This window comes from Furipterus horrens, unplaced genomic scaffold (genome assembly GCF_987537825.1).
Source record: "Furipterus horrens unplaced genomic scaffold, mFurHor1.1.pri manual_scaffold_17, whole genome shotgun sequence".
NCBI lineage: Eukaryota > Metazoa > Chordata > Mammalia > Chiroptera > Furipteridae > Furipterus > Furipterus horrens.
This window is the reverse complement of record NW_028327187.1, coordinates 39,427,611-39,453,309: the sequence shown is the minus strand read 5'-3', so window position 1 is coordinate 39,453,309 and position 25,699 is coordinate 39,427,611. Positions and strand designations below refer to the sequence as shown.

The 25,699-nt window shown below is 41.9% G+C and overlaps 1 protein-coding gene across 1 annotated transcript; it reads right to left on the bottom strand.

Annotated features, from left to right (window-relative positions):
- Positions 1–23,685, bottom strand: STEEP1 (STING1 ER exit protein 1). The gene is made up of 7 exons (XM_090264340.1): positions 23,528–23,685; positions 16,995–17,112; positions 8,083–8,124; positions 6,084–6,222; positions 5,259–5,348; positions 2,428–2,520; positions 1–1,215 (listed from the first exon to the last, which is right to left on the bottom strand). The coding sequence occupies exons 1-7, from the start codon at positions 23,649–23,651 to the stop codon at positions 1,153–1,155; spliced, it is 669 nt and encodes a 222-aa protein (XP_090120466.1). The 5' UTR covers positions 23,652–23,685; the 3' UTR covers positions 1–1,152.
- Positions 23,686–25,699: the final 2,014 nt, after the last annotated feature.

Sequence of the window (25,699 nt, the reverse complement as noted above, 5' to 3'; positions counted from 1 at the left end):
AAACAAAACAGTTTTAGCAGAAGTGCGAGGACCAGAGTAGCAATGATAAGAGGTTGTGGGGAAAGAATAGAATATTGGATTTCAAGGTGGTAGAGATGCCATCCAGGCTGTAATCATGTCACTTTGTGGCTAAAGTGGTGTAAAGGTAAAAATCATTGTTTGGAGTTGAGGTCATCGAATTGTGCAGAGGTTACAGTTGGTTATTCACATGATGCCTAATTATGTCTCAGCCTGAGGACAGGAAACGAGGTGGAGAGGACAACTTAGTTGCAGAGACCTGACTAGAGCCCGGCGATACCTTATGACACAGGTGAAGAGATTAAAATATGGATACAAACACTACGGATTGATATCAATGAAGCAGTGTAACATGAAATACTTATACATATAAGACTCCCCCACAAATAGCAGATGTGAAATAAAATACCACCTCGATATCATTTCTTACTCTATAATATCTCCCTCCCACGTACCCACACATAGAAGCAATACTCTGAGCAGGATGGTAGCTCCCTTGGGCTGCTTACTGAGATTCCATTTTCATTCAGATCTCAGCTATCCTAACCCCTCACTCCAATCTGGCTTTTGCTTCTTTAAGTACAAAATCTGATAAGGGGCTCATTTATAGCTTTTATATTTGAAGTAAAAGAAGCTTTATGCTGATTGTTGGTTTTTATGGATTTTCTATGACAGAAGAGATTCAAACCATAACTGATACCTGCCAATCTAAGAAGACACAGTAACCTCAAAGGATATGACTTGCTGTAACTTTAAATCTAATTTATGCCACTTTTTTCTATGATACACCCTAATATTTTTTCAAAAACCTGTGAACATTTTATTAAAGACCAGCTACTTTAAAAACTAGCGACACTTAAGCACTGATCTATTCATAGTTTCTACACAGCTAAAAAAATTTATATCAAATGGATGAAAAAAATAGTACAGAAGACCCTTATATAGAAAGATGTAAAAATCCCATCTCTAGAAAGCAGGTCAGATGAACTCAAAGACCTCACTGAATATAGGAAGTAACATAAAGTCTTCTGCTGGGGCATAAAGGTAGGAACTGGTTGATGCAGTCAAGAACAACTTCTTTTGCCTTCTGGTCTAAATGCTTGCCTCTAGTCTCGGTTCAGAGAAAGGTCCTGATCATTTGAACTGGTTGTCAATCAAAGTCCCTTTCATTTTTGCTTTCTTGGCTTCTAGTTCAGCCTGGAGAGGAAGAAAAGGTATATGTTGTGATACATGATATGAAATTCTTATTTTCCTTCTTTATTCTATCACTAATGGCCCAAACACTATCTCTCCAAGCTCATTTAGTGTACAAACTAGAATAGTGGTTCTAAAATCCTTATGAATCTCTAGCAACTGCTTTCTGACCTTTCTGCTGCTATGGCACACACAGAAAATGATAATACACAAGGCTGCAGTCAAAGGTGGTTAGTGCAGGAATCCCCCAGCCCTACAACTCCCAAAGGGCTGAGGGAATCAATCAATATCACGGTGCACCAGTATCTTATTCTTGGCACAACTGGAAGAAAAACACTGTTCTACACAGTGCTACTTAAAGTTGTGTGGCCCATGACCTGTTTGTTATTGGTACATACAAGACATGTAAAATAATTGACAGTAAACATTTAGAAACTTTTATAATCATTTCAAAGAGTAATAATATAAAATTATTTAATAAGAACTGAGGCAAATTCATTTTATTGCATTTTATAGATTATAAATCTGTTTTTGTGAATTGGAAATTTAAAAATATAATAAACCACTGGCCTTCACGTCAGAAACTTTGATAAACACTGCTCTAAACCACCATGGCAAGGTGAAGCGGCTCCTAAGACCTACCACCTCTGTCACCAAAATATCCTCTACAGTCATTGGGATAGACTGGCATACCTTTTAATAAGGCACCAATGAAGTGCTATCTGCTTTTAAAGAAATATCATAATTATTATAAAAAAAACAACAATGTCGACACCATAATCTATAGGTGTGCATGCTCTATGATGAGCCCATGGATAATGCAGAAACTGGCAGTGGTATCAGGGTTTCCAGAAGCAGTGACCAGCCCCAGTGCTGGTCCTGTCAATGGAGCACTATTGTGTGCCATCACAGCATGGGAGAGCATCTACGAACCTTGATCTTTAACTCCTGACCATGGACCACAAGGAGCAGATTAAAATATCATTCTAGTTGGGGCTAGCTAACAAGTACTATCATTTAGGGCCTGGATCCTGTGGTAAATACTCCAGAGCAGGGTATACCGACAGTCACAGCCCAGGGTTAGACACCTGGCAGGCGACTGCACAAGTAACCCCTGACAGATGTCCTAAGAGATGTCTCTGACTGCCAGAAGAGCTTTCAGACCAAGAAATGCAAACAGTCCAGCCCAGCACCTTGCCACTACAAGCCACTCACCAGCTCTTGCAGCCGCCTTTTGCTCATGCCTTTGCGCTCCAACTGTTTTTCAATCACTTTGGCATTCTGTGCATACGAGTCAGCAACTTCCCTCTGAGGGGAAAAAAGAATTGTCCTTAAACCAGCAGTCATACCAATGAGTAACAACAGAGACCTTAAGCAGTAAACAATTTATCTCAGTCAAGTTATGAAATTATTACTGAAATGGCAGGACTGTTCCCTTTCAACTCTTCAGCTTTTCAGTAATCCAGGAGAGGTCAGGTTTCAATCGAAATCATTTTAAAAATAACAGATAACAACTCTCTCTGTAAACATGATTATACTGAAGTACCATAACGGTAATTGCTGCTACTGCTAAGGGCAGATTCATAAACCATCAGAGCTGGACTGGAAGAGACCTGAAATTGTTGAGCCAAATATTACTTATTTTTTAAGTACACTTTATTGAATATGCTATTACAGTTGTCCCAAATTTTTCTCCTTTGTCCCCCTTCCCTCCAGTAATGCCCCATCCCTTAGTTCATGTTCACTGGGTTGTACATATAGGTTCTTTGGCTTCTCCATTTACTTTACCATTCTTAACATCCCCCTGTCTATTTTGTATCTACCAGTTATGCTTCTTGAACCCTGCACCTTTTCCCCTATTTTCCCCCTTCCCACTGATAACCCTCCATATGATCTCCCAAACTAGGGTTTGGTTCCTGTTCTAGCTGTTTGCTTAGTTTGTTTTTATTTTTTTAGATTCAGTTGTTGATAGTTGTGAGTTGTCATTTTACTATTCATAGTTTTGGTCATCTTCTTTTTCTTAAATAAGTTCCTTTAACATTTTATAAGGGGGATGGGATTTCTGGAGGGAAGTGGGGTACTGGGCAGAGGGGAGCAAAGGGAAAAAAATTGGGACTACTGTAAGAACATAATCAATAAAATATACTTAAAAAATTAAAAAATAAAGTTGTTCCAGGTTTCTAAGCCTCTCCGCTTTTTTCAATTCTTATTTCTTCATTCTGTACTGGTTGACTCCCCCTGGCTGGTTTGGCTCAGTGGATTGAGCGTCGGCCTGCGAGCTAAGTGTCGCTGGTTCGATCTTCCAGTCAGGGCACATCAGAGAAGGAAAACTCTGACTCCAAAAAACCTCCGCTGCCTTGCGGCATACCTCTTCAGGGGAAAGGCTAGGGGAGTAAACCCCGACAGAAAATCCGGAGCCGGAGTCCCTAAGGCGGTTTGACGTTGTAGTCATCACCGGCAACTCCTGTGGCGCACCTGAAGCCAAGCTGTATTGACTCCGTCTTTCCCTTGGACCCTTCAGCTGCGAAGAGAGGGGGGGTCTGCTGCATGGGCAACAGCAGACCCTCCATATCACCCCGCCCAGGCTCTGTAGCTTCAGCTTCACTGGAGAGGACACTCCAGCGTCATCGCAAGATGTCGATTCAACACGGGAGGAGACAGATACTGTGTCACTCCCGAGTTGGACTGCGCAGCCATTCTCGGCGGTGCAGATAGACTCTTAAGAAGCTACACCATTGTCTCTCGAGACGGACGGCTGCCGACGACTGGTTGACTATTTATTTCTTCCTCATGTTCCAAATCAGTGATTTGAACCCTGGCTTCCTTCCCTTTACCACTGGTTTCATGTGGATATTTTCTCATTTCACTTAGTGTAGCCTTCACTTCTGCCCTATGCATTTGTCATAATCATTTCTGTGAGCATATTCATTATCAGTGTTTTGAACTCTGCATGTTATCTCCTCACTGCTTAGTACTCCCTCTGGAGCCTTGATCTGCTCCCTCTTTAGGGCCATAGTTCTCTATCTTCTCAACTTGACAGGCTCCTAGGCTCCTGTGCTTGCCTTTGCATATAAGGTAGAGTTGTTGCACCTGTTGCATTGGAAGGGGTGGAGCCTTGGCTATCGTCAGTATGGGGCAACCCATTTCACCACATTGGGGTGCTTTATGTGGGGGAGGGGTCTGAGAGGGAACAATGCCACTTGCTCAGCACTCACCTCTTTTACAGTCACTTCACCCTCTTCCTGTATGTGACTGGTGCCTCTCTAGCTGTTGTCCTAGTGATGATTCCCATGGTGGGTGGGTTTGCGCACATTCTAGGACAGTGGGGTCCCTTTAAACAGACTCTCCTGAGAGGTGGGAAGTTTATTCCACTGCCCCAACCTCCTCTGGTTTTCACAGCCAGAAGCAATGAGGCTTTATTTTCCAGGCACTGGAACTGTGAGCTGTGTTGTCTGGACTAGGGCTGGGATCACTCCTCAGGTGTCCCTCCTGGCTTTTATAAAGTGTGACTGCTCTTTCTGCTGGCCTTGCTGCCACCGCCACACCGCTTCCTCTCTGCCCTGGCTCTGCCTCTGCTAGCTGTCTGGATGAGTATTACTTCTTTATATCTTTGCTTATTGGATTTCGATGCAGTTTGCTTTTCTCGTAGTTCTGGTTGTTTTTTGTTTTGAGGTAGATGTAATCCTTTTTATGGTTGTAGAAGGAGGCGAAGCATGTCTTCCTATGCCTTCATCTTGGCCAGAAGTCTGGACTGTTCTCGAGCTCAACAGTATTTCAACTGAAGAGGTATGAGGGATTTGCTCCCTAAGGCATCTCAAAAACACAGTATGAAAAAATACCAATCTAGTCCAACTCCCTGGTTCTCATTTTACAGATGGTCCTGGGATTTAGGGACACAGGTACTCGCCAGTATCTCAGTTTCTTACTGTCAGAGCAAGGTCTACAAGCAGTCCCTAATTATTCTGCTACTGGAATGCTCTGGTTCTAGAACCTTGTTCCTTTCACATACCACCTAGTTGAATTCCCTTGATAGCAGAAGCACTTACGGCCTCAATCTCCTCTTCCTCTTCATCAATAGTGGACACGGTGACAGAGCTGAACTTGCCCATGTCTTTAGTACGTTTGGTCATCATCACCTGGAGTCACAAAAAGGAATCAATACAGATACAGCAAGAGACTCTGGGAGCCATGCGTGCATGTGTGCAGGTGCACACATGCCTGGGTGCTGGGAAAAGTAGCCATTGGGGGTGGACACTCACTTCTTTGAGACAGGCTGGACTATCTCAAAGTGCCAATATTTTAATTTGCTTTATATTGTTCTAACATTTTACATTAAGGTTTTTAACATATATCTAAAAATTAGGCTTATTCATTCCATTTTTAATTATTTACATTGGAAAAAGAAGAAATCTGGAGGGAAATAAATGTGACAAAAAACAAGTTTTTCACTATCCATAGGGCAGCTGTAGGAAAGGAAAAAACACATTATACATAAAAATGACATTCTCTTAATAAAGAATGTATTCATTCATAAAGAACAGTTTCTTGTGCACTATCTTATTTAAAAATTTAGGGCTAAATTGTCCTGGCTGGTGTGGCTCAGTAGATTGAGTATTGACCTGTGAACTGAAAAGTCACCAGTTCAATTCCCAGTCAGGACACATGCCTGGGTTGCGGGCCAGGTCCCCAGTTGGGTGCCCGTGAGAGGCAATCGATCGATATTTCTCTTGCACATTGATGTTTCTCTCCCTCTTTCTCCCTCTCTTCCCCTCTCACTAAAAATAAATAGAATATTTAAAAAAATAAAAATAAAAGTTTAGGGCTAAATCTGTAGCTATATCAACCAGTCTGTCTCCTTCAATGACAATTACCTTCTTAGGAGGCTCTTGCTTCTGAGTATATATATTCGTTTTCCCAAAACCTTGGCCAAACTTCACTACTGCTCCATCCACAATGAAGGTCACGGGAGCATTCTTTGGCTGTGACTGGTAGAAGAGGGGCAGTCCACACCTGGAAAATAGCTAAGTGAGTCCCTGGGAGGTCTCATAATTCAGATCCCCTAAACAGTGATTTGCAAAGTATGCTCATATTCCAGGAGTATTTTTGTTTGTGGCATAAACTAATGATAAGCTCTTTTCAGGGTTTCCCCACACTACTCAATAAGAATCACTGAGGGTGCCTATTAAAACTACTGATCAGATGCATATGCTCCGCCCCCAGAAGATCCTGATTCAGCAAATCTGGGGTGGGAGGTGGGGGTCGCCTTGGAATCTGTCATTTTTATCAGCATCCCAAGTGATTCTTATAAGACAAACTTGGTGAACGCTGGCTCCTGCTACTGATCGCTTTCTGGTCAAAACCACTGCCATTCTTCCCAGGTGTCTGGGTAACTAGATTGGGGGTTTTGTCTAGTTTTGTTTTGTTTTTGAAGTATTAAGAGGGCATGTAAAGGCTCCACTGCAGTGATTGGCACACAAATTCCTGCAGCAATCATCTTACTTTCTTTGGCTGGTCATTTTTATTATATATTTTTTCAGCTAAATGAAGGAGACCCATATAATCTGATAAAACCAATTGAATGAATCCAGTGTGGCTGTGAACTAAAAATACCTTCTTGGCCCTCCCCTGCTTTAACTCTCCTTGTCTGAATCTTCTGACAGCCAAGATGTAACTGTTATTTATTGAAAGAAGATTAAACTTACTATTGTTGGATATTCTATTAATCTAAATCTGGAAATTTATATATATATATATATATATATATATATATATATACACACACACACACACACACATATACATATATATATATATATATATATATATATATATATATATATATAAATTAATAAACTTCCAGGCTTTATAAATGGGCCTGGATTAAATTACACTGTTACATTTACCATATGACCCAGCAATCCCACTCCAAGAGAAAAACACATGTTCCCACAAAGATTTATACTAGAATGTTCACAGCAGCTCTATTTGTAATAGCCAAAACCATCAACAACTCAAATGCCCTTCAATGAGTGAATGGTGAAACAAACTGGTGCAACGGAATACTATTCAGCAATAAAGAGGAAGAAATTACTGATATACATAACAACTTGGATGAATCCCAAAAGCATTATGCTAAGTGAAAGAAACCAGATATAACAGATACAGCTTGTACAATATTTAATAAAATACATATTGTAGAATTTACATAAAATTTTAGAAAAGGAAAAACCACAGTAACAGAAGGCAGATCGGTGATTGCCAGGGGAGAAGATGAGGAAGGGAACTAACTGCAAAGGGCACATGGGGTCCTGGGAATGTTCTGTATCATGATAGTGGCGCTATTACATGACTACATGCTTTTGTCAAAACCCACCAAATGGTACTAAAGAAGGGCAAATTTTATCACATATAAATTACACCTCAACTTTAAAAAATTATACTATGTTTAAAAACCTATTTTTGTGGCCAGCTGGTGAGAGATGTAAATTTGACTTGTCTCTTCCAGAAGCATACTTGTATTTGTGTAGAGATTATAAGGATAAAGCTACAACAGAGGCTCTGGCTGGTAAGGGTCAGTGGACTGAGCACCAGATGGTGAAGCAAAAGGTCACTGGTTCAGTTCCTGGTCAGGGCACATGCCTAGATTGCAGGCCAGGTCCCTGGTTGGGGGTGGGCTAGAGACAACTGATGGATGTTTCTCTCTCACATTGATGTTTCTCTCCCTCTCTTTGTCCCCCGCCCCTAAAAATAAATAAATAAAATCTTTTAAAAAATGATACAACAGAGACTTGTATCCAAATAATTCTGTTCCTAGCACACTGCTGCCTCTACTTGCTTATGCTCAGAGAAATCCACACTATTAATACTTACTTTGCACACTTTTTCCTGTACTGCCGTTCAATGCCTTCAGGTCTGCACAAGAAAATGGAAGTTAAAGAAAAAAGATATGAACAAATCTCATAACCTACTAACATCACTACCCCATTTCTTCAAATGCTAAAAGGGCCTTTCAAAATCTGTCATCTCACAGATCAACTGGTTATTAAACATGTATTAATTTTAAAGCATTCCTTCCTCCCACAAACATTCACTGAGCCCTAATAAGGGCCGGGCATCTCCCTGACAGAGGAAGAGGAGGAGCAGCAGGAGTTATAGTCCTAGCAGCCATCTCAGTTGCAGTAATTACAATAATGACAACAAAAGAGGTAACTGCTTATATAGCTTTTACGGTGTGACAGAAGCTGTTCTAAAGTGCACATATATTAACTCATTAATCTACAACAACCCTGTGATGTAGGTCATATCATCACTTCCATTTTACAGATGAGGGCTCCTAAGCACCAAGCAATTACATGATTCCCCCAAGGTCACAGAGTTAGGAAGCAGAATGGGCTGAATTGAAGCCCAGACTGTCAGGCTCAAGCGCTCACAGGACACTGCCTCAGACAACCAGCTCTTCCACCCACCCAGCTACTTAAAGGAAACCTCGGGCTCATCCTTGATTCTTCACTTTCCCTTGTCTCCCACACCTCTGTATCAGCAAATCCTGTGGATTTTATCTCCACGTTAAGAAACACACAAATAATCTTGGACCAACAAGTCCTCCACCTTCCTGCCACCACTGCAGTCCAGGCCATCAGTATCTCTTCCCTGAACTATGGTCACAGCTTTTTGACTGGTCTCATCACTTGCCCTCCCCATGTTTGTTTAACTTGTTTAAAAGGCAATAAGTGCACACGGTCTACACAGAGTATAAAATGAGAAGTAAATATCCTCCCCACCCATCCTCCACCCACCCAGCTTTCTTCCCCAGAAGCAAATACTGTTTCTGGTTTCTTCTGTTCCTCCCAGAGATAGTGGATGATACAAAGAATCCTCATTGATAGAGAAAGAAAGTATTTTTTCTTTTCCTTTTTAGACAAGTGTAGCATACCTTATACTATCCTCTACCTCTTCGTTCACTTAAAAATGTATCTTGGTTAAAAAAAAATATGCATCAATGATAACTGCTTCATTCTTTACAAGACCTGCACTATATGCCTTTGTATGGATGAACCAAATGTGTTTTACTTGTTGGATAAATTCCTAGAAGTGTATGCACTTTAAATTCTGATAGACACTGCCAAACAACTCTCTAAAAGTTGAACCAATTCATATTCCCATCAACAATGTGAGAGCTCCTGTTTCCCCACAGTCTCACCAACACAGTATGTTATTAAAAGTACACCACTGCCAATCTCACATGTGAAAAATGTGATCTCATAATTTGTAATTCTTTGTTTCTAAAAAATGGAGCTAGGCATCTTTTCATATATTTAATAGGCATTTGTATTTTCTTTTGGGGGGGGGGTAAACTGTCAGTTCCTACCGTTTGTCTACTGAGTTGTCTTTTCACTGCATATCAAGGAGACTTGTAAATGTTAAGGGGCCTTGCAAATATTTCTTTCCCAGTTTGATATTTGTCTGACTTTTTCCCCCCACATGAAATTTCAAGTTTTTGTGTGATCAAATAAATAGTGTGTGTGTGTGTGTGTGTGTGTGTGTGTGAGAGAGAGAGAGAGAGAGAGAGAGAGAGAGAGACAGAGAGACAGAGAGATAGGTATTCCCCACTCTAAATTCATATCTAAAATAAAAATTCTGACTGCTTATTCTAGAGTCTGCTTCCAGTAGTGTCTCACTCCAAATCATTCTCTAAATAAGAGTCAAGAGTGGATTCCCTGCCCTAGCTAGGTGGCTCAGTTGGGTGGAGCATCGTCCCATTCACCAGAAAGTCACAGGTTTGATTCCAGTCAGGGCACATGTGGGACGCAACTGATCAATATTTCTCTCTGTCTGTCTCTCCCTCCCTCCCCTTTTTTCTAAAATCAAGAAACATATCCCTGGTGAAGATTAAAAAAATTAAAGAGTAGCTTCCCAAGACACCCAGTATAAAATCCAAAATCCTTACCATGGCTCGTTAGGCAGGAACTGAGCCCACAATTGGGCCCCTGCCTCATCTCATACATTCCCTTCCTCTCTCACTATTGCACTAGCCACACAAGCCTTCCTTCTGTTCTTTGACCCAACAAGTACTTTCCCACCTCTGACCTTTCACACATGGCTTTCTCTCTGCCTGTAGTGCTCTTCTTACCACTTTGCCCCAGCTGTCACATTTTTGTCCCTTTTGGTCTCAGTTCAAATATCACCTAGTCATAGAGGCCTTCCCTGACCACTTTTTCTAAGGGGTTCTCAAGTGACTCTTGGAATGAGCCCTTTGTTTCATTCATGTGATCTTCCACAGCCATAATTACTTTCTTTTTCTGTCATCCCACTAGATTGCAAGGTCCATGACATAAAGAAATCAGTGGAGACCACGCCTGTCTGTCTCATCACTTTGTCCTCAGAGCTGAACAAAGTACTGGAAACAAAACAGACATGCAGTAAATATTCACTGAATAATTATTTTAAGAATTCAGTTTAGTGAGGAAAATTATAATCATGAAAGTTCTTAAATAAAGGAATGTATTCAATGTGATAGGAACACAGAGGTCGGTGCTGCCAATCAGTCTGAGGCAAGCATGGAAGGCTTCACGAAGCGGTGATGTTCAAGCTGACAGCCCTGATAGCAAATGGTATTTTAGGCAGAGTGAATACTTTGTGCAAAGGCAAAACAGCACAACATATTCATAGAATTACAGTCTGTTATTAGCCCTTTAAAGAAATCAAAGGAGTACCACATACCTTACAGACAAAAAGATTTTTAAGATTACAGTGTGAACAATTGTACACCAACAAATTAAATAACCTACATGAAATGGACAAATCCTAGAACAAATAATGACACAAGCTACCAAAACTCACAGAAAAAGAAATAGAAAATCTAAAAACAACAACAACAAAAAAAAACTGCAAGCTATTGTAGAATAGGTAAATGGTACTTAATTAAAATTAAAAGCTTTTATATTTCCAGGAATACCATCAAGAAAGTGAAAAGGCAACCCACGAAATGAGAAAAGACACAGTGGTACTGCTTGGGGTGTAACTCCACAGTCTGTGATCCCCACCACCTTTAACACTCTGCCTCTCTGCTTACAAGTATTACTTATGTCAAAGGTGCTCCCATTTGCAAACATCACTGGACTAGGGCACCAGCAATATTTTTTTTAATATGTCGTCTGAATATCTTTTATTTTATTTATCTGTTTTGAGAGAGAGAGGGAGAGAAACATCACTGTGCAGTTGCCTCTCACGCGCCCCAAACTGGGGACCTGGCGTGCAACCTAGTCATGTGCCCTGACTGGGAATCGAACTCAATCCACTAAGCTGCAGCAGCCAGGTGATATTTTTTCTTTTATGTACCCTGACTGGTTCCTACTGGGATTCTAAATTCAACATCAGTCTGAAGGGAAAGATTCACCATGCAACTGATTTCTAGAATCCTAAAGTCAGCCAATCTTATAAGCTGGAGCTTTCAAAGCACAGGAATATCAAAGGAGGCTATATATTTCCCAATGAGTTAACCTTCAAATACCTACAACAAATGGGATTTTGTCAAATTCGTAAAAATTAATCAGGTATAAGGCAGGGTTCTTGCTCTCAAAAAAAATCATCTTTTTCACACACACACACACACACACACACACACACATATATATTCTAATGTAAATGAAGCAAGGCTTTTAAGTGATATGATTATTAAAAAGTAATTAATATGAGCCAAGTATTCAAATGAGTTGACCTTGGTTGTCTTTCCTACCCTTAATCTCTAGGAATATATGTGACAGGGAAGGCCAAAACCAAAACAAAACATTCTTCCCTGGCTGGTGTGGCTCACTGGATTGAGATGAGTGCTGGCCTGCAAACCAAAGGGTTGCAGATTTCATTCCCAGTCAGGGCACATGCCTGGGTTGTGGGCCAAGTCCCCAGTTGGGGGTGTGTGAGAGGCAACCACACATTGATGCTTCTCTCCCTCTCTTTCTCCCTTCCTTCCCCTCTCTCTAAAAATAAATGAACAGAATCTTGAAAAAAACAACACATTCTTCCTGGTTGTGGTACAGCCTCTAGAATAGCCCCCAATGATTCTTGCACCCTGGTATTGCCACCCTTAATAGTCTCTTCCCACAGTGAATAAGGCTGATCTGTGACACCAATAGAACACTGCAGAAATAATAGTGTCTGAGTTCTGACTCCTGAGTCCTGGACATAAGACATTGCAGTTTCTGCCTTGCTCTCGCTGAGATTACTCACACCATGGGAAGCCAGCTGCTGTGTCATGAGGATACTCAAGCAACCCTCAAAGGCTTTTCCTTCCCATCTTAGAATGGCTGCTGGTGCTCCCATTATCAAGCCTGTTTTCCAAAAAGCAGGAAGACATAAGAAGGGTAAAAAAGGTTTTTCTTGGAAGCCCCATCCAACAACTTCTACTTCCATTCCTTTTACTTGGCAAAAGCTAAGTCACAGTGAGAATCTTTGAGGGTTTTTTTTGGGGGGAGGGGCTGGGATATGTATCCTAACTTTATAGACACTAGTATATAGGGGCATATAAGAGAAGATTTGGAGTGGAACTGAATGAACCAACCTGCAATATTTTCTACGTTAGAGAAATGCTGAGTTTGGCCTTAGTCACAGTGGCTCTGAGGTAGAACACCAGGTGAGGAAGTAGAGTAGGCAGTTATATAGTTTTGCACACAGGAGAAAAACACAGGCAGATCTAGATTTTGTGAGTCATTAGCATATAAGTGGAACTAATACCATGGAAGATCGTGAGAATGTCCAAAGACAGTGTAAAGACAGAGTAGAAAATCAAGGTTAGTCCTGGTTGGTGTGGCTCATTGGATTCAGTGCTGGTCTGTGAACAGAAAGGTTGCTGGTTCGATTCCCAGTCAGGGCACATGCCTGGGTTGTAGGCCAGGTCCCCAGTTGAGGGGTGCACGAGCGGCAACCAACTGATGTATCTCTTGCACATCGATGTCGCTCCCTCTGTTACTCCCTCCCACTCTCTCTAAAAATAAATAAATAAAAAATATTTTTATAAAAAGGAAAATCAAGGTCAGAGCCCTGGAAAGACCAACATTTAACAGTCAGGCAGAAGAATCCAAAAGACTGAGAAAGCCAAAGAAGTATAAGGAGAATCACAAGGGCAACTCAACAGAAATAAAGGAAAGAGAAAGCATCAAGGGAGGGGTATAGGCAACAAAGATACAGACAGAAACTCACCCATGATTTGCAACTGGGGGAGTGGTAGATGAGGAAAAGAGAGAACAGGGAACAACAGCGTCAAAGAAGAGGCACTTAAAAATATTTCTGTATTTTTGAGAGAAGGAAAGGGAGGAAGAAAGGGAGAGAAAGAGAAACATCAATGTGAGATAGAAACATTGACTGGCTGCCTCTTGCATGCACCCTGACCAGGGACCCAACCCGCAACCCAGACATGTATGTTGACCAGGAATCAAACCAGCGATCTTTCACTTTCCAGAATGATGCCCAACCAACTGAGCCACACTGGCCAAGGCAAAGATGAAGTACTTTGGAATGGAGAGACTTGGAGGTAGACAGTGATGGGTTCCAGGGCCTGTGTTGGGCAGACTGCTATATTTTCAGTGACTGGTGCTCCCACACTCAGCTGGCTACAGAAGAGGAAGGGTAAAAATCAGACTGAAATTCCACCCTGGCCAGTTGGGGAGCACACTAGACTGGTCATGATTAGAGCAGGAACTATGTCAACCAAGGGGTAAATTTACCATGCATTGTTGGTAAACTAAGAACTCTATGGCCCAACAGAGTCACTTGGCCAGAATCCTCACGGCTGGGAAGTACCCAACACTAAAGCTGGGCCTGAAGCTGGCTAACTTCCAGGATCAAGCTGATCAGATTCCAGGGTTTCTACTTCAGCCTAGGGCCACACAATTTTCTGGCCTAGAACTGAGGCCACCTGCTTTATAGTGTCATTGGAGTCTGTGGCCTAGTTGTGTTATAGGTTACCTTCTGTATTAACTAAACAATATATATTATTTTAATATATATCATATAAACTACTATATATTACATAATATATGATATATGTAATATGTTATATAAATATGTAACTAATAATTTACTGATCCTAAAGAGAGTCAGTTAATAATTTTCAAAACCAGAAACCTAAATAAAGATTAACAGAGCAAGAAAAAGCACAAGAGAAGGAATTAGCTTTAGATAGGGCATTTCTTAAAAAGACTTTATTTATTTATTTATAGAGAGAGGGGAAGGGAGGAGAAGGAGAGGGAGAGAAATATCAATGTGTTGTTGAGTCTCCAAATGAGGACCTGGCCTGCAACCCAGAATGTGCCCTGACTGGGAATCAAACCAGCGACCCTTTGGTTTGCAGACTGGCACTCAATCCACTGAGCCATACCAGCGAGGGCAGATAGGGCATTTTTTAAATAAAACCTTTCAATGCATCATAATGAAGTGTTTCTCTGATATTTCCTGGAGGGTCTTCGTTTCTGAATATAATATTTTATTATAATTTGTATCCCTGTGTGTAGCTTGTATATAACCAAAATTCTTCTCAACTGCACAATTCTGGAAGCCCAGTTGTCACAATGGTGCATGATGCTTTATTTGCTACTGAATGTCACCTAGTAGTGGTTTATTACTTTTTTCATTAGTGTGGGCTGATATCAGTTTGGTTTCTTAAATAAACATAGATAGATGTCAGTCTATAGTTGTTTTTTTTTTAATTTGTTTGCTTTTTTTTACTTAAAACAAGAGAAATTTTATTTCATAGTTCCAGAAATCAGAAGTCTAAAATAAAGGTATTGGCAGGACCACTGTCCTTTCATAGGTTCTAGTGGAGAATTCTTCCTTGTTTCTCTCAGTTTCTGGTGGCTTCTATGCCCCTTGACTTGTAGCAGTATCATGCCAGTCTCTGCATCTGTCTACACATGGCAATCCCCTCTCTCTATGGATTTGTGCCTCTGGGCCTCTATGTTTTTTGTTTTTTTTTTTCAGTATGTTTTATTGATTATATTCTTACAATCAGTCTGTAGTTTTTTCTAGTTCAACACTAGAATATAATCTCCAAAAGGGCAGGGTTCTTTGCCTGTTCACTGGTTTTACTGGGTTAGATAGTGCCCCTTAAAAAGCAATGTCCTTCCAGGAACCTCAGAATGTGGCCTTATTTTGAAAAGAAGGTTGTTGCATATATAATTACTTAAGATGAGTAGAATGTACCCTAGTCCAATGTGACTGGTATTCTTACAAGAAGAGGAGAAGAAACACAGGAACAGAGACACAGAGAGAAGTCCATATGATGATGCAGGAAGAGATGACACTGACATATCTCCAGGCAAAGAAATGCCAAGGATGGCTAGCAAACACCAGAAGCTAGGAAGGGGCAAGGAAGGATTCCCCACTGCCTAGAACCTTCAGAGAGGGAGCATGGCCCTGCTGACACCTTACTGTTAGACTTCCAGCCTCCAGAACTGTCAGACGATTATTTTCTGTTGTTTTAAGCCGCCCAGTTTAGCAAACTAGCATACTAGGATATCCCAAGTTTCTAGGACAGTACCTGGAATGTGGTAGGAGATCAAGAAATGAAATATTTGATGAAGGAATAGATGGACAGATGGACAGACTTTTTAATTCCCTAGAATTGACATCTCTGTGGCATCTGGCACCTGTTGATGATCACCGCTACCCTCCCCCCTACACACACACTTCTTGAAACTCTGTGCTCTCCTGTTTTCCACATGTTCCAATTATTTTGTCTGCTTTTTAAATGTCAGTGCTTCCCAGGATTGCATCTTCAGTCCTTTCTTCTTCTTCCTCCACAATATTTCTATGTAATTTTATCCCTTCCGAGGTTTTAATTCCCCATATACACCAATGACTCCCAAATCTAAAAGAGATCTAACCATGTCACTCCTCTGCTTTAAAAAAGGAGATGGGCTCTGGCAGGTGTGGCTCTGCAGACTGAGCACCAACCTGTGAACCAAGGGGCCACTGGTTTGACTGCCTGCCAGGGCACATGCCTGGGTAGTGGGCTGGGTCCCCAGTTGGGGGCATGTGAGATAGATGTTTCTCTCTCCCTCTCTCTGTCCCTTCCCCGCTCTCTAAAAATAAATAAATAAAATCTTTAAAAAATAAAAATAAATAAAAATCAAAATAAATTAAAAGGAGATGGTTATTGCCTACAGAGAAGGCCCAAATCTGTCCACTTCAGCATTTCCTTGTCCTCACCCCAGGAGCCATGAACCCCTTCTGGTGGTGTGACCTGGCCTCTAGCCACAAAGAACGACTCAGATTTCCAAAGCAAACATCTTTCAAGCTTTTAGTGCTTCCACATTCCCTCCATCTGGAATGTTCCTCATTTCTCTCATTTACTTTGTAAAATCCTAGTTCAAGGCCAAGCACAAAGCCACCACCATTCAGGCGGATGAGTCACTCCTCTCTGTTTTCCCATAGCCTTCTGTTCACCACACCAGTATTTTATCATATCACAATAGGTAGCCTGTTCCCTCACTGAGCCGTGAGCTCTTCAATGGTAAGGATGGTACTTTATTCATTTTCACAGATGCAGTCCGAGATCCATGCCTGCACATAGTATGCTCCAAGACATTACAGGTTAAATCAACCCTTTCTACTTGCAAAAAACAAATTACAGCTCTCAAATGGCAATGGAATCACATCTCAGCACCGTTTCAACAAAGCACAATAAAGACATTGCTGCATTAACAGAAGTTACAGATCTACCACAAACATCAATGTATTGGGCCCAAACACAATAAGGAAATCTTATACAGAGAATATCGGCCTCTTACCTGCGAAGATACACAGTCTCCTCATCTTCTGTATTACAAAACTTGTGGGCGTGTTTGGCAGCATCAATCACCCGGGACCGATCCCGGGGCCTCATAGGCAATTTCTCTAACTGGCAGTCTGAAATAATGGAGAAAGATCTGGTCACTAGAGTCACTGAAAAATACCCTGAGGTAATCAGAAGTTTTCAGTGGGGCCCCTAGCACTGTAAATTTTACTATAATAACTATGCTTATTGAAGCCTATTATTGAATTCTGCAACTAAAAGTGACTTGGTGTCAGGAGACCTGGATTTTAGTCCCAGTTCTGTTTACTTCCCTGGTGATCTTTGGCAAATCAGTTCCTCTTTTGGGGTTCTTTTACTTCATTTGAAGGACAGAGCATATTATCTCAAAAGTCCTTTCCAGCACTGTAATTTAAGTTTTCTGAGTACTTCTGTGATTCAAGTGTCATAGTATGCTTGGTTTGTGTTATTAAGAAAATGCATTAGGGGAATTCCGGCCAAGATGGAGACATAGACAGACACGCTGCGTCTCCCTCCACAACTAAAAAGGAATACAACTACCTCAAAACTAGAAACAACCAGAAGTTCTAGAAAATCAAACTGCGTGAAAGTCCAGCAAACAAAGATATAAAGAAGAAATACTCATCCAGACAGGTAGGAGGGGCGGAGCCAAGGAGGAGAGGATGCAGTATGCTGGTGGTGGTGGTGGCAGTGGCGGCAGCAGCGGCAGGTCAGCAGAAAGCACAGTCACATGTTTGAGAAAGTCAGGAGGGACACCTAGAGAGGATTCCAAGCTTCTCACCAGACCTCGCAGCTCATGGTCCCAGCACTGGGGAAAATCAAGCCTCATTGCTTCTGAACGTGCAGACCAATGGTGGTTGCGGTGGAGGCAGAAACTACGGGTCTCAGCACAGTCCAATTGTTTAAGGGCCCCCACAGTCCTAGAACATCTGCAGGCCCACCCACCCTGGGAACGACAGCCAGGGCAGCAGCTAAAGGGGAGCCAGTCCAGTGCGGAAGTGGGAGAAGTGCCTGGAAAAGGGGCAAGTGCTGGGCAAGCAGCATTGTTCCCTCTTGGTCCCCTCCCCCACATTCAGCACCACAACGTGGTGAAACAGGTCGCCCTGTACTGATGAATCCCTAAGGCTCCGCCCCTTACAACATAACAGGTGCAACAGCTCTACCTGAGACATAGAGGCAAACAAACACAGGAGCCTGTCAAATGAGGAGACAGAGAAGTATGGTCCAAAAGGGGGAAAGGATCAAGGTTGCAGTGGGAGAACTAAGAGACCAGGAGATAGACAACATAACAAATGAGGAGATAAGACAACCTAACAGATGCAGATTTCCAAACACTGGTGATAAAGATGCTCACAGGCTTGACAGATAAGCTGAAGTATGGCAAACGCATAAGAGAAGAAGTGAAGGCTACGCTAAGTGAAACGAAGAAAAATCCACACAAAACCAATGGTAAGGGAAGGAAACCGGGGTTCAAATCAATGATTTGGACCATAAGGAAGAAAAAAACAGTCAACCAGTGCAGAATGAGGAAGCAAGAATTGAAAAAAATGAGGAAAACTTCCCAAATTTTGTGAAGGAGATGAGGTCTGGGAAGCACTGAGGGTCCTGGGTGAGCTGGACCCAGAGGGGACTACCCCTGGATGCCAGGATGCAACATGACTGAGATGCCAAAGGTGAAAGATAATGAGAGAGTCCTGGGGGCAGCAAGAGAGAGGCAGAGAGTTGCCTACAGGGGGTGCCTATAGGACTATCAGCTGATTTCTCAGAGGACACTTTGCAGGCTGGAAGGGACTGGCAAGCAATATTCAATGTGATGAAAAGCAACCTACAACCAAGATTACTCTATCCACCGAAGTTATAATTTGATATGCAAGGGCAGATGAAGTGCTTCCAAGACAAGGTGAAGCTAAAGGAGTTCATCATCACCAAGCCATTATTATATGAAATGCCAAAGGGACTTACTTAAAAAAAAGAGATCAAAACTATGAACACTAAAATGACAACAAACTCACAACTATCCACAACTGAATCTACAAAATAAAAACAAAATCCAACTAAGCAAACCAGAATAGGAGCAGAATCATAGGTATGCGGATCATTTGGAGGGTTATCAGCTGGGAGGGGGACGGGGCAAAATGGGGAAATGGTGCAGGGATTAAGAAGCATAATCAGTAGGTACAAAATAGACAGGGGGAAGTTACGAATAATATAGGAAAGGGTGAAGCCAAAGAACTTACATGCACGACCCATGGACGTTAACTAAGGGGGGTGGGATGGCTGGAGGAAAAGGGGGTACTGGGCAGAGCGGAGCAAAGGGGAAAAAAATTGGAACTACTAAAACAACATAATCAATAAAATATACTTTAAAAAAATTCATTAGAATTAGAAGAGAGAATCAGTCATACTCCAATGCCTGTGAGGAAGGCATTGGGAAAAGTGGATGTGCTTAGAAAAGGAGAGAGAGGATAGGTGATATGCTACATATACACTGAAAGTTTTAATATGAAAACTCACAGGAAATACATTAGGTACAAACACAAAGCAGATGGAAAATTGACATAATGCCAATTAAGAACCTAAAGGATCACAGAGAAGTCAAGTGACCAGAGTGCTTTGAGACTAACAGATGAGTTGGAGAGGGGAGGTGGATATCACCAGGCAGTTTTCACAATAGCTTATTGATCTTCACATCAACCTGTTGGAGGAGACATTTAGTATTCCTAGTTTAAAGATGAGGGAATTGAGGCTTAGAAAGGGTAAGAGATCTGCTACATGTTTAATAAGATGCAAAACAAGAATTCAGACCCAACTCTTGGTGATCAAAAGAGAATTCATTTATACAATAAATATGTGAGGGTCCTCTATGTACCAGGCCCAGTTCCAACATTGTCCTGGGGATTCAGCAAAGAGCAAAGCAGACAAAGTACCTGACCTGATGAAGTTTACAGTCTAGCGGAGGAGGAAGAAAACTTAAAAATACTTATATAATGTGATCTTGGAAAATGATAAGTGCCAATAAAAAATTTAGGCAGAATACTAAGAGGAGGAACACAGTGATCTCAGATAGCGATAAGTGCCACCAAGAAAAATCAGGCAGGGTGAGAGGACAAAGAACGACAGGGGTGCTACTTCACATAAGGTAGCCAGGAAGTTTTCTAAGAAAGTGACATTTTAACAGAGACCTGAATGAAGTAAGGAAGCACCGAGGGAACAGTGGAGGAAGCAGATGAAATACCAATCCCAAAGGCTCTGCCTTGGGGCAGGAACAATTAAACACAATGGAGAGAGATCAAGAAAGCCACTGTGGCTGGAGTGCATTCAACAAGGGGAAGAGCGTTATAAGATGAGGTCTGAAAGGTAGCTGGAGGTCTGACCATGCACAAACTTGGTATGGACTTTAGTTTTATTCTTGGCATTACAGGGAAACACCTGTTTGAAACAGGACTCTGGCTGGTGGGTGGAAAATAGACCACTGGGGATGTAGAGTAGAGAGCAAGAGACTATCGTGGCAAGTTTTATTTATTGACTTCCGGCCAAGATGGCGGCGTAGACAGACACGCTGCGTCTCTCTCCACAACTAAGAAGGAGTACAACTACCTCAAAACTAGAGAGAACCAGAAGTTCCAGAAAGTCGAGCTGCATGGAAGTCCAGCAAACGAAGATATAAAGAAGAAATAACTCATCCAGACAGGTAGGAGGGGTGGAGTTGGGGCAGAGAGGACACGGTGTGGTGGTGGCAGTGGCAGCAGCAGTGGTGGCTGCATCTGCAGGCCGGTGGAAAGGGCAGTCATATGTTTTAAAGTCAGGAGGGACACCTGGGGAGTGTTCCCAGCTCCTCACCGGACCTAGCAGCTCATGGTCCCAGCACCGGGGAAAATCAAGCCTCATTGCTTCTGACTGTGCAGACCAGTGGGGGTTGGGGTGGAGGCAGAAACGGCAGGTCTCTCGGCAGTGTCCACTTGTTTAAAGGGCCCCATGGTCCTAGAACGTCTGCAGACCCACCCACCCTGGGAACGACGGCCAGGGCAATAGCAAGAGGGGCGCCAGTCCGGTGCAGAAGTGGGAGAGGTGCCTGGAAAAGGGGCGAGTGCTGGGCAGGCGGCATTGTTCCCTCTCGGACCCCTCCCCCACATACAGCGCCACAACGTGGTGAAACAGGCCACCCATTACTGACGAATCCCTAAGGCTCCACCCCTTACAACGTAATAGGAGCGACAGCTCTACCTGGGACACGGAGGCAAACAAACACAGGAGCCTGTCAGAATGAGGAGACAGACTTATGGCCCAAAAGGGGGAACAGATCAAGGATCCAATGGGAAAACTAAGGGACGAGGAGATAGCCAACTTAACAGATGAGGAGACAGATAATCTAACAGACGAAGAATTCAAAACACTGGTGATAGATGCTCATAGGCTTGACAGCTATGCTTGAGTATGGCAAACGCATAAGACAGGAAGTGAAGGCTATGCTAAGTGAAACAAAGGAAAATCCACACAAAACCAATGGTGAAGGGAAGAAAAGCCAGGTTCAAATCAATGATTTGGAACATAAGGAAGAAAAAAAACAGTCAACCAGTGCAGAATGAGGAAGCAAGAATTGAAAAGAATGAGGAAAACTTCCCAAATTTTGTGAAAGAGATGGACATACAGGTCTGGGAAGCACGGAGGGTTCCAGGCAAGCTGGACCCAGAGGGGACCACACCAGGATGCATCATGATTGAGATGCCAAAGGTGAAAGATAAAGAGAGAGTCCTGGGGGCAGCAAGAGGGAGGCAGAGAGTTGCCTACAGGAGGGTGCCTATAGGACAATCAGCTGATTTCTCAGAGGACACTTCGCAGGCAGGAAGAGACTGGCAAGCAGTATTCAATGTGACGAAAAGAAACCTGGAACCAGGATTACTCTATCCAGCAAGGCTATCATTTGGAATGGAAGGGCAGATGAAGTGCTTCCCAGACAAGGTAAAGCTAAAGGAGTTCATCATCACCAAGCCATTATTATATGAAATGTCAAAGGGACTTACTTAAAAAAAAAGATCAAAACTATGAACACTAAAATGACAACAAACACAACTATCAACAGCTGAATCTAAAAAATAAAAACAAAATCCAACTAAGCAAACCAGAATAGGAGCAGAATCACAGGTATGGGGATCATTTGGAAGGTTATCAGCTGGGAGGGGGAAGGGAGAGAAATGGTGAAATGGTGCAGGGATTAAGAGGCATAATCTACTGGTACAAAATAGACAATGGAAATTAAGAATAATATAGGAAAGAGTGAAGCCAAAGAAATTATATGCACAACCCATGGACATGAACTAAGGGGGGTGGGTTGCTGGAGGGAATGGGGGTACCGGACACAGAGGAGCGAAGGGGAAAAAATTGGAACTACTATAACAACATAATCAATAAAATATACTTTTTTAAAAAGGCCAGTAAACATACAAAAAAAAAAAAAAAAGAGAGGGAGACACCATTGTAGCAATCCAGGTGAGGGATGATGGTGGTTCGAAATTCAGTGGTAGAAATGGGGGTGATAAGAAATAGTCAGATCTGGCCTGCAAACCTAAAGGTTGCTGGTTCGATTCCTGGTCAGGGCACATGCCTGGAGTTAGGGGATCATGAAATCAATTTGAATATGTCTTTGACAAGAGGCCCATTAGATCCAAATGCAGACACCGAATAGGCCACTGGAGTTTGAGGAGAGGTGCAAGTTAAAGACAAACATTTAGGAGTCATCAGAATATACTCTGTAGATAGTATTTGAAGCTTGGGAATGAATGAAATCACATAGAGAGCGAGTACAGATTGAAAACAGATTAGAGGACTGAGCCCTGGCCTTGCAAGGCCTAAGTTTGAGAAAAAGGAACCACAGAGAAAAGCCAAATCGAGGTAGGAGGAAAAATCAGGAGTGTGTGGAGTCTTGGAAGCAAATGAAGACAGTGTTTCAAGAAGGATGGAGTGCTTATCTCTGCCAAATGCCACTGAGGTGGGCACTAAAATGACCACTGACCGACCATTGGATCTGGTAATATGTTCCGTTATTAACCTTGACAAAGGTGGGTTAAATGGTGAGGTGGGAAGGAAAGCCTGCCTGAAGTGAGGTGAAGTGGGAAGTGAGGATGCAGACACAGCCAATACAGGTAATCCTTTTTAGAAGTTTGCTGTTTTTAAAAAAGCAAAGAAATGGGGTTATCGTTGGAGAAGAATTCAGGATCAAGGAAGGATTTTATTTTCATTTAAGATAAAAGCTATTACTGCATCTAGAGACGGAGAGAGGAGGAGAAGATAAAGTGTGTTTTTTCTGAGAGAGGAATTAGTTCTGAGGGGGGCCTGGATACAGAGTCACAAGGTTAACGGATGTGTAGGGAGGATGTTGATGCAGCGGGAAAGCCCACCAATCTTCAAAGAGACGTGGCTCCCAGATCACAGGCAGAGGAAAATTGCACTCGAGAACCGGAAGTTTCGCTCCTGCAGCGGCCCCGCGCCGCCCGCCAGTTCCCGACTACGTACCCAGCACCAGAACCATTTGGCCGCACAAACAGTAGTAGACGTGGAGGGGCTTCTCGCCGTCGTCATACTCCTCCCGGTCCCGGGTGTCGGAGCAGACAACTGACCGTGACACAACTTTAGGCATAGTTAGGCGAAACTCAGGAACGCAACGCCAAAAATAAGGGTCGCGCCGAAATGACGTCAGAGACGCGCGTCGAGCCTATCCCCTACAGTACTGGCTAAGCCTCTGCCGGTGGTTGTCATATGGAGTTCCGGGTTGTCTCATTAGGCTAAGATGCTCGGGGGACATCCGGAGGCTCCCAGAACCTCCTTTGCCTTGGCTGTTAACTGGGACTGTTTTACTTGAGACACCCTTAATATTATTTAAATTACTTATGTTTCTATACGTGTATGCATATGTATATGCCTATATATTCATATATAAAACCAGATAAAACAACTATATTTACACAATATGCATAATATAAATTTTAGGTGTGCCTCTATGATTTTAATGGCTGCATTCAGGATGAATGCCTAATGAAGTAGAGACGTTTTTAAAGCTGAGATATAATTCACAAAACATAAAACAAAGTGTACGGTCCAATCTCTTTTTTTATTTTTAATATATTCACGAGTTGTACAACCATCATCACCATCTAATGTCAGAACATTTTCATCATCCCAAGAAGAAATCCCATATGATTAGCAGTCACTCCCCACCTCTTTCCCAGACCCTCGCAACCCCTAATTTTCTTTCTGTCTTTATGGGTTTGCCTCTTCTGGACATTTCATATGAATGAAATAATACAACATGTGGCTGTTGGTGTCTGTCTTCTTTCACTTAACACAATGTTTTCAGAAAGAAGTAGTAATGCATCAGTAAAAAGGGACTTATATAGCTGAATAATATTTTGTTGTATGGATATACCACATTTTGTTTATTCATTCATCAGATGATGGACATTTGGGCTGTTCCTACTTTTTGGATATAATGACTAATACTGCTATGAACATTGGTATACAAGTTTTTGTGAGGACATATGTTTTTAGTTCCCTGTGCTATGTACTTAGAAGTGGAATTGCTGGGTCACATAGTAACTTGATGTTTAACCTTTTGAGGAACTGCCAAGAGTGTTTTCCTAAGTGGCTTTACGATGCCTATCAGGAATCTACCTATGTGGGGCGGAGGGTCTGATTTCTTCAATTCTTCACTAGTAATTGTTTGTGTCTGTCCTTTTGATCATGGCCATCCTGGTGGGTGTGAAGTGGTATCTCATTGTGCTTTTGTCATTTACATGTCTTCTTTGAAGAAATGTCTATTCAAATCCTTTGCCCATTTTAATTGGGTTATTTCTCATTTTATAGTTGAATTGCATTGCATAAGTTGTTATATATTCTAGATACTAGACCCTAGCCATATAAATGATTTGCAAATAGAGGCATCTTAATTATACTGTTTGCCATAGGTATAAGGGAACATCTTTCACCCTTCCTTTCCCCAACCCAGAAACTCTCCCAGAATGCTTCTTGTGGAGGACAGAATCCTGGAGCCATCCAGAATAAGGACATCGAGACAGTTTACATACAATAACTTCAATAATCCAAGTGATGACACCAAAATAGTGGATTTTTAAGAGAACTTATTGAAGATAGCAGGAGCTTATTACTAGAAAATTAACAGGTTGGCTGTAAGAAGTTTAGTGATCAAGATACACAAGATGTAAATGGATGGGAATTTAAAGTGACCTGCTAGACCTAAAATTAACACGAGTTAAATAAAGTATAAAAGAAATATCAATGCATGTCTTAAATAATCAGTGTTTACTCCCAGGTCTTAGTCCAATGTCATCCCGATGATTCTATGTAATAAAGTATTTATTGATCTTCTACTGTAGTCATCTATTATAAATAGTCTCACCCCTTCATGTGGCTTAGTCTAGTGCAGAGGTGGATAAACTTTTCCTGTAAAGGGCTAGAGAGTAAATATCTTAGACTTTGAGGGCCAAGCGGCAAAATCAAGAACATTATGTAGGTACTTGTATAACGAGAGAAAACAAATTTCCACAAATATTTTATTGGTGAAATTCAAAATATAACATCAAGTATAATTTTTTGTAATACAGGTCTACTAATGAGCAGAATGGCACTCTTTGATGGAGGGGGATAACATTTCACTTAATTAGGGTTCAA

What these genes read in the sequence shown, in the direction of transcription:
- STEEP1 (XM_090264340.1), bottom strand. Translation starts at nt 23,651, where the DNA reads ATGCCTAAAGTTGTGTCACGGTCAGTTGTCTGCTCCGACACCCGGGAC. An exon ending in CCAAATGGTTCTGGTGCTGG is followed by an intron (nt 17,113 to 23,527) that starts GTACGTAGTCGG and finishes CCATTATTTCAG; the next exon opens with ACTGCCAGTTAGAGAAATTG. An exon ending in AGCAAGAGCCTCCTAAGAAG is followed by an intron (nt 5,349 to 6,083) that starts GTAATTGTCATT and finishes TTGTGACTCCAG; the next exon opens with GTGATGATGACCAAACGTAC.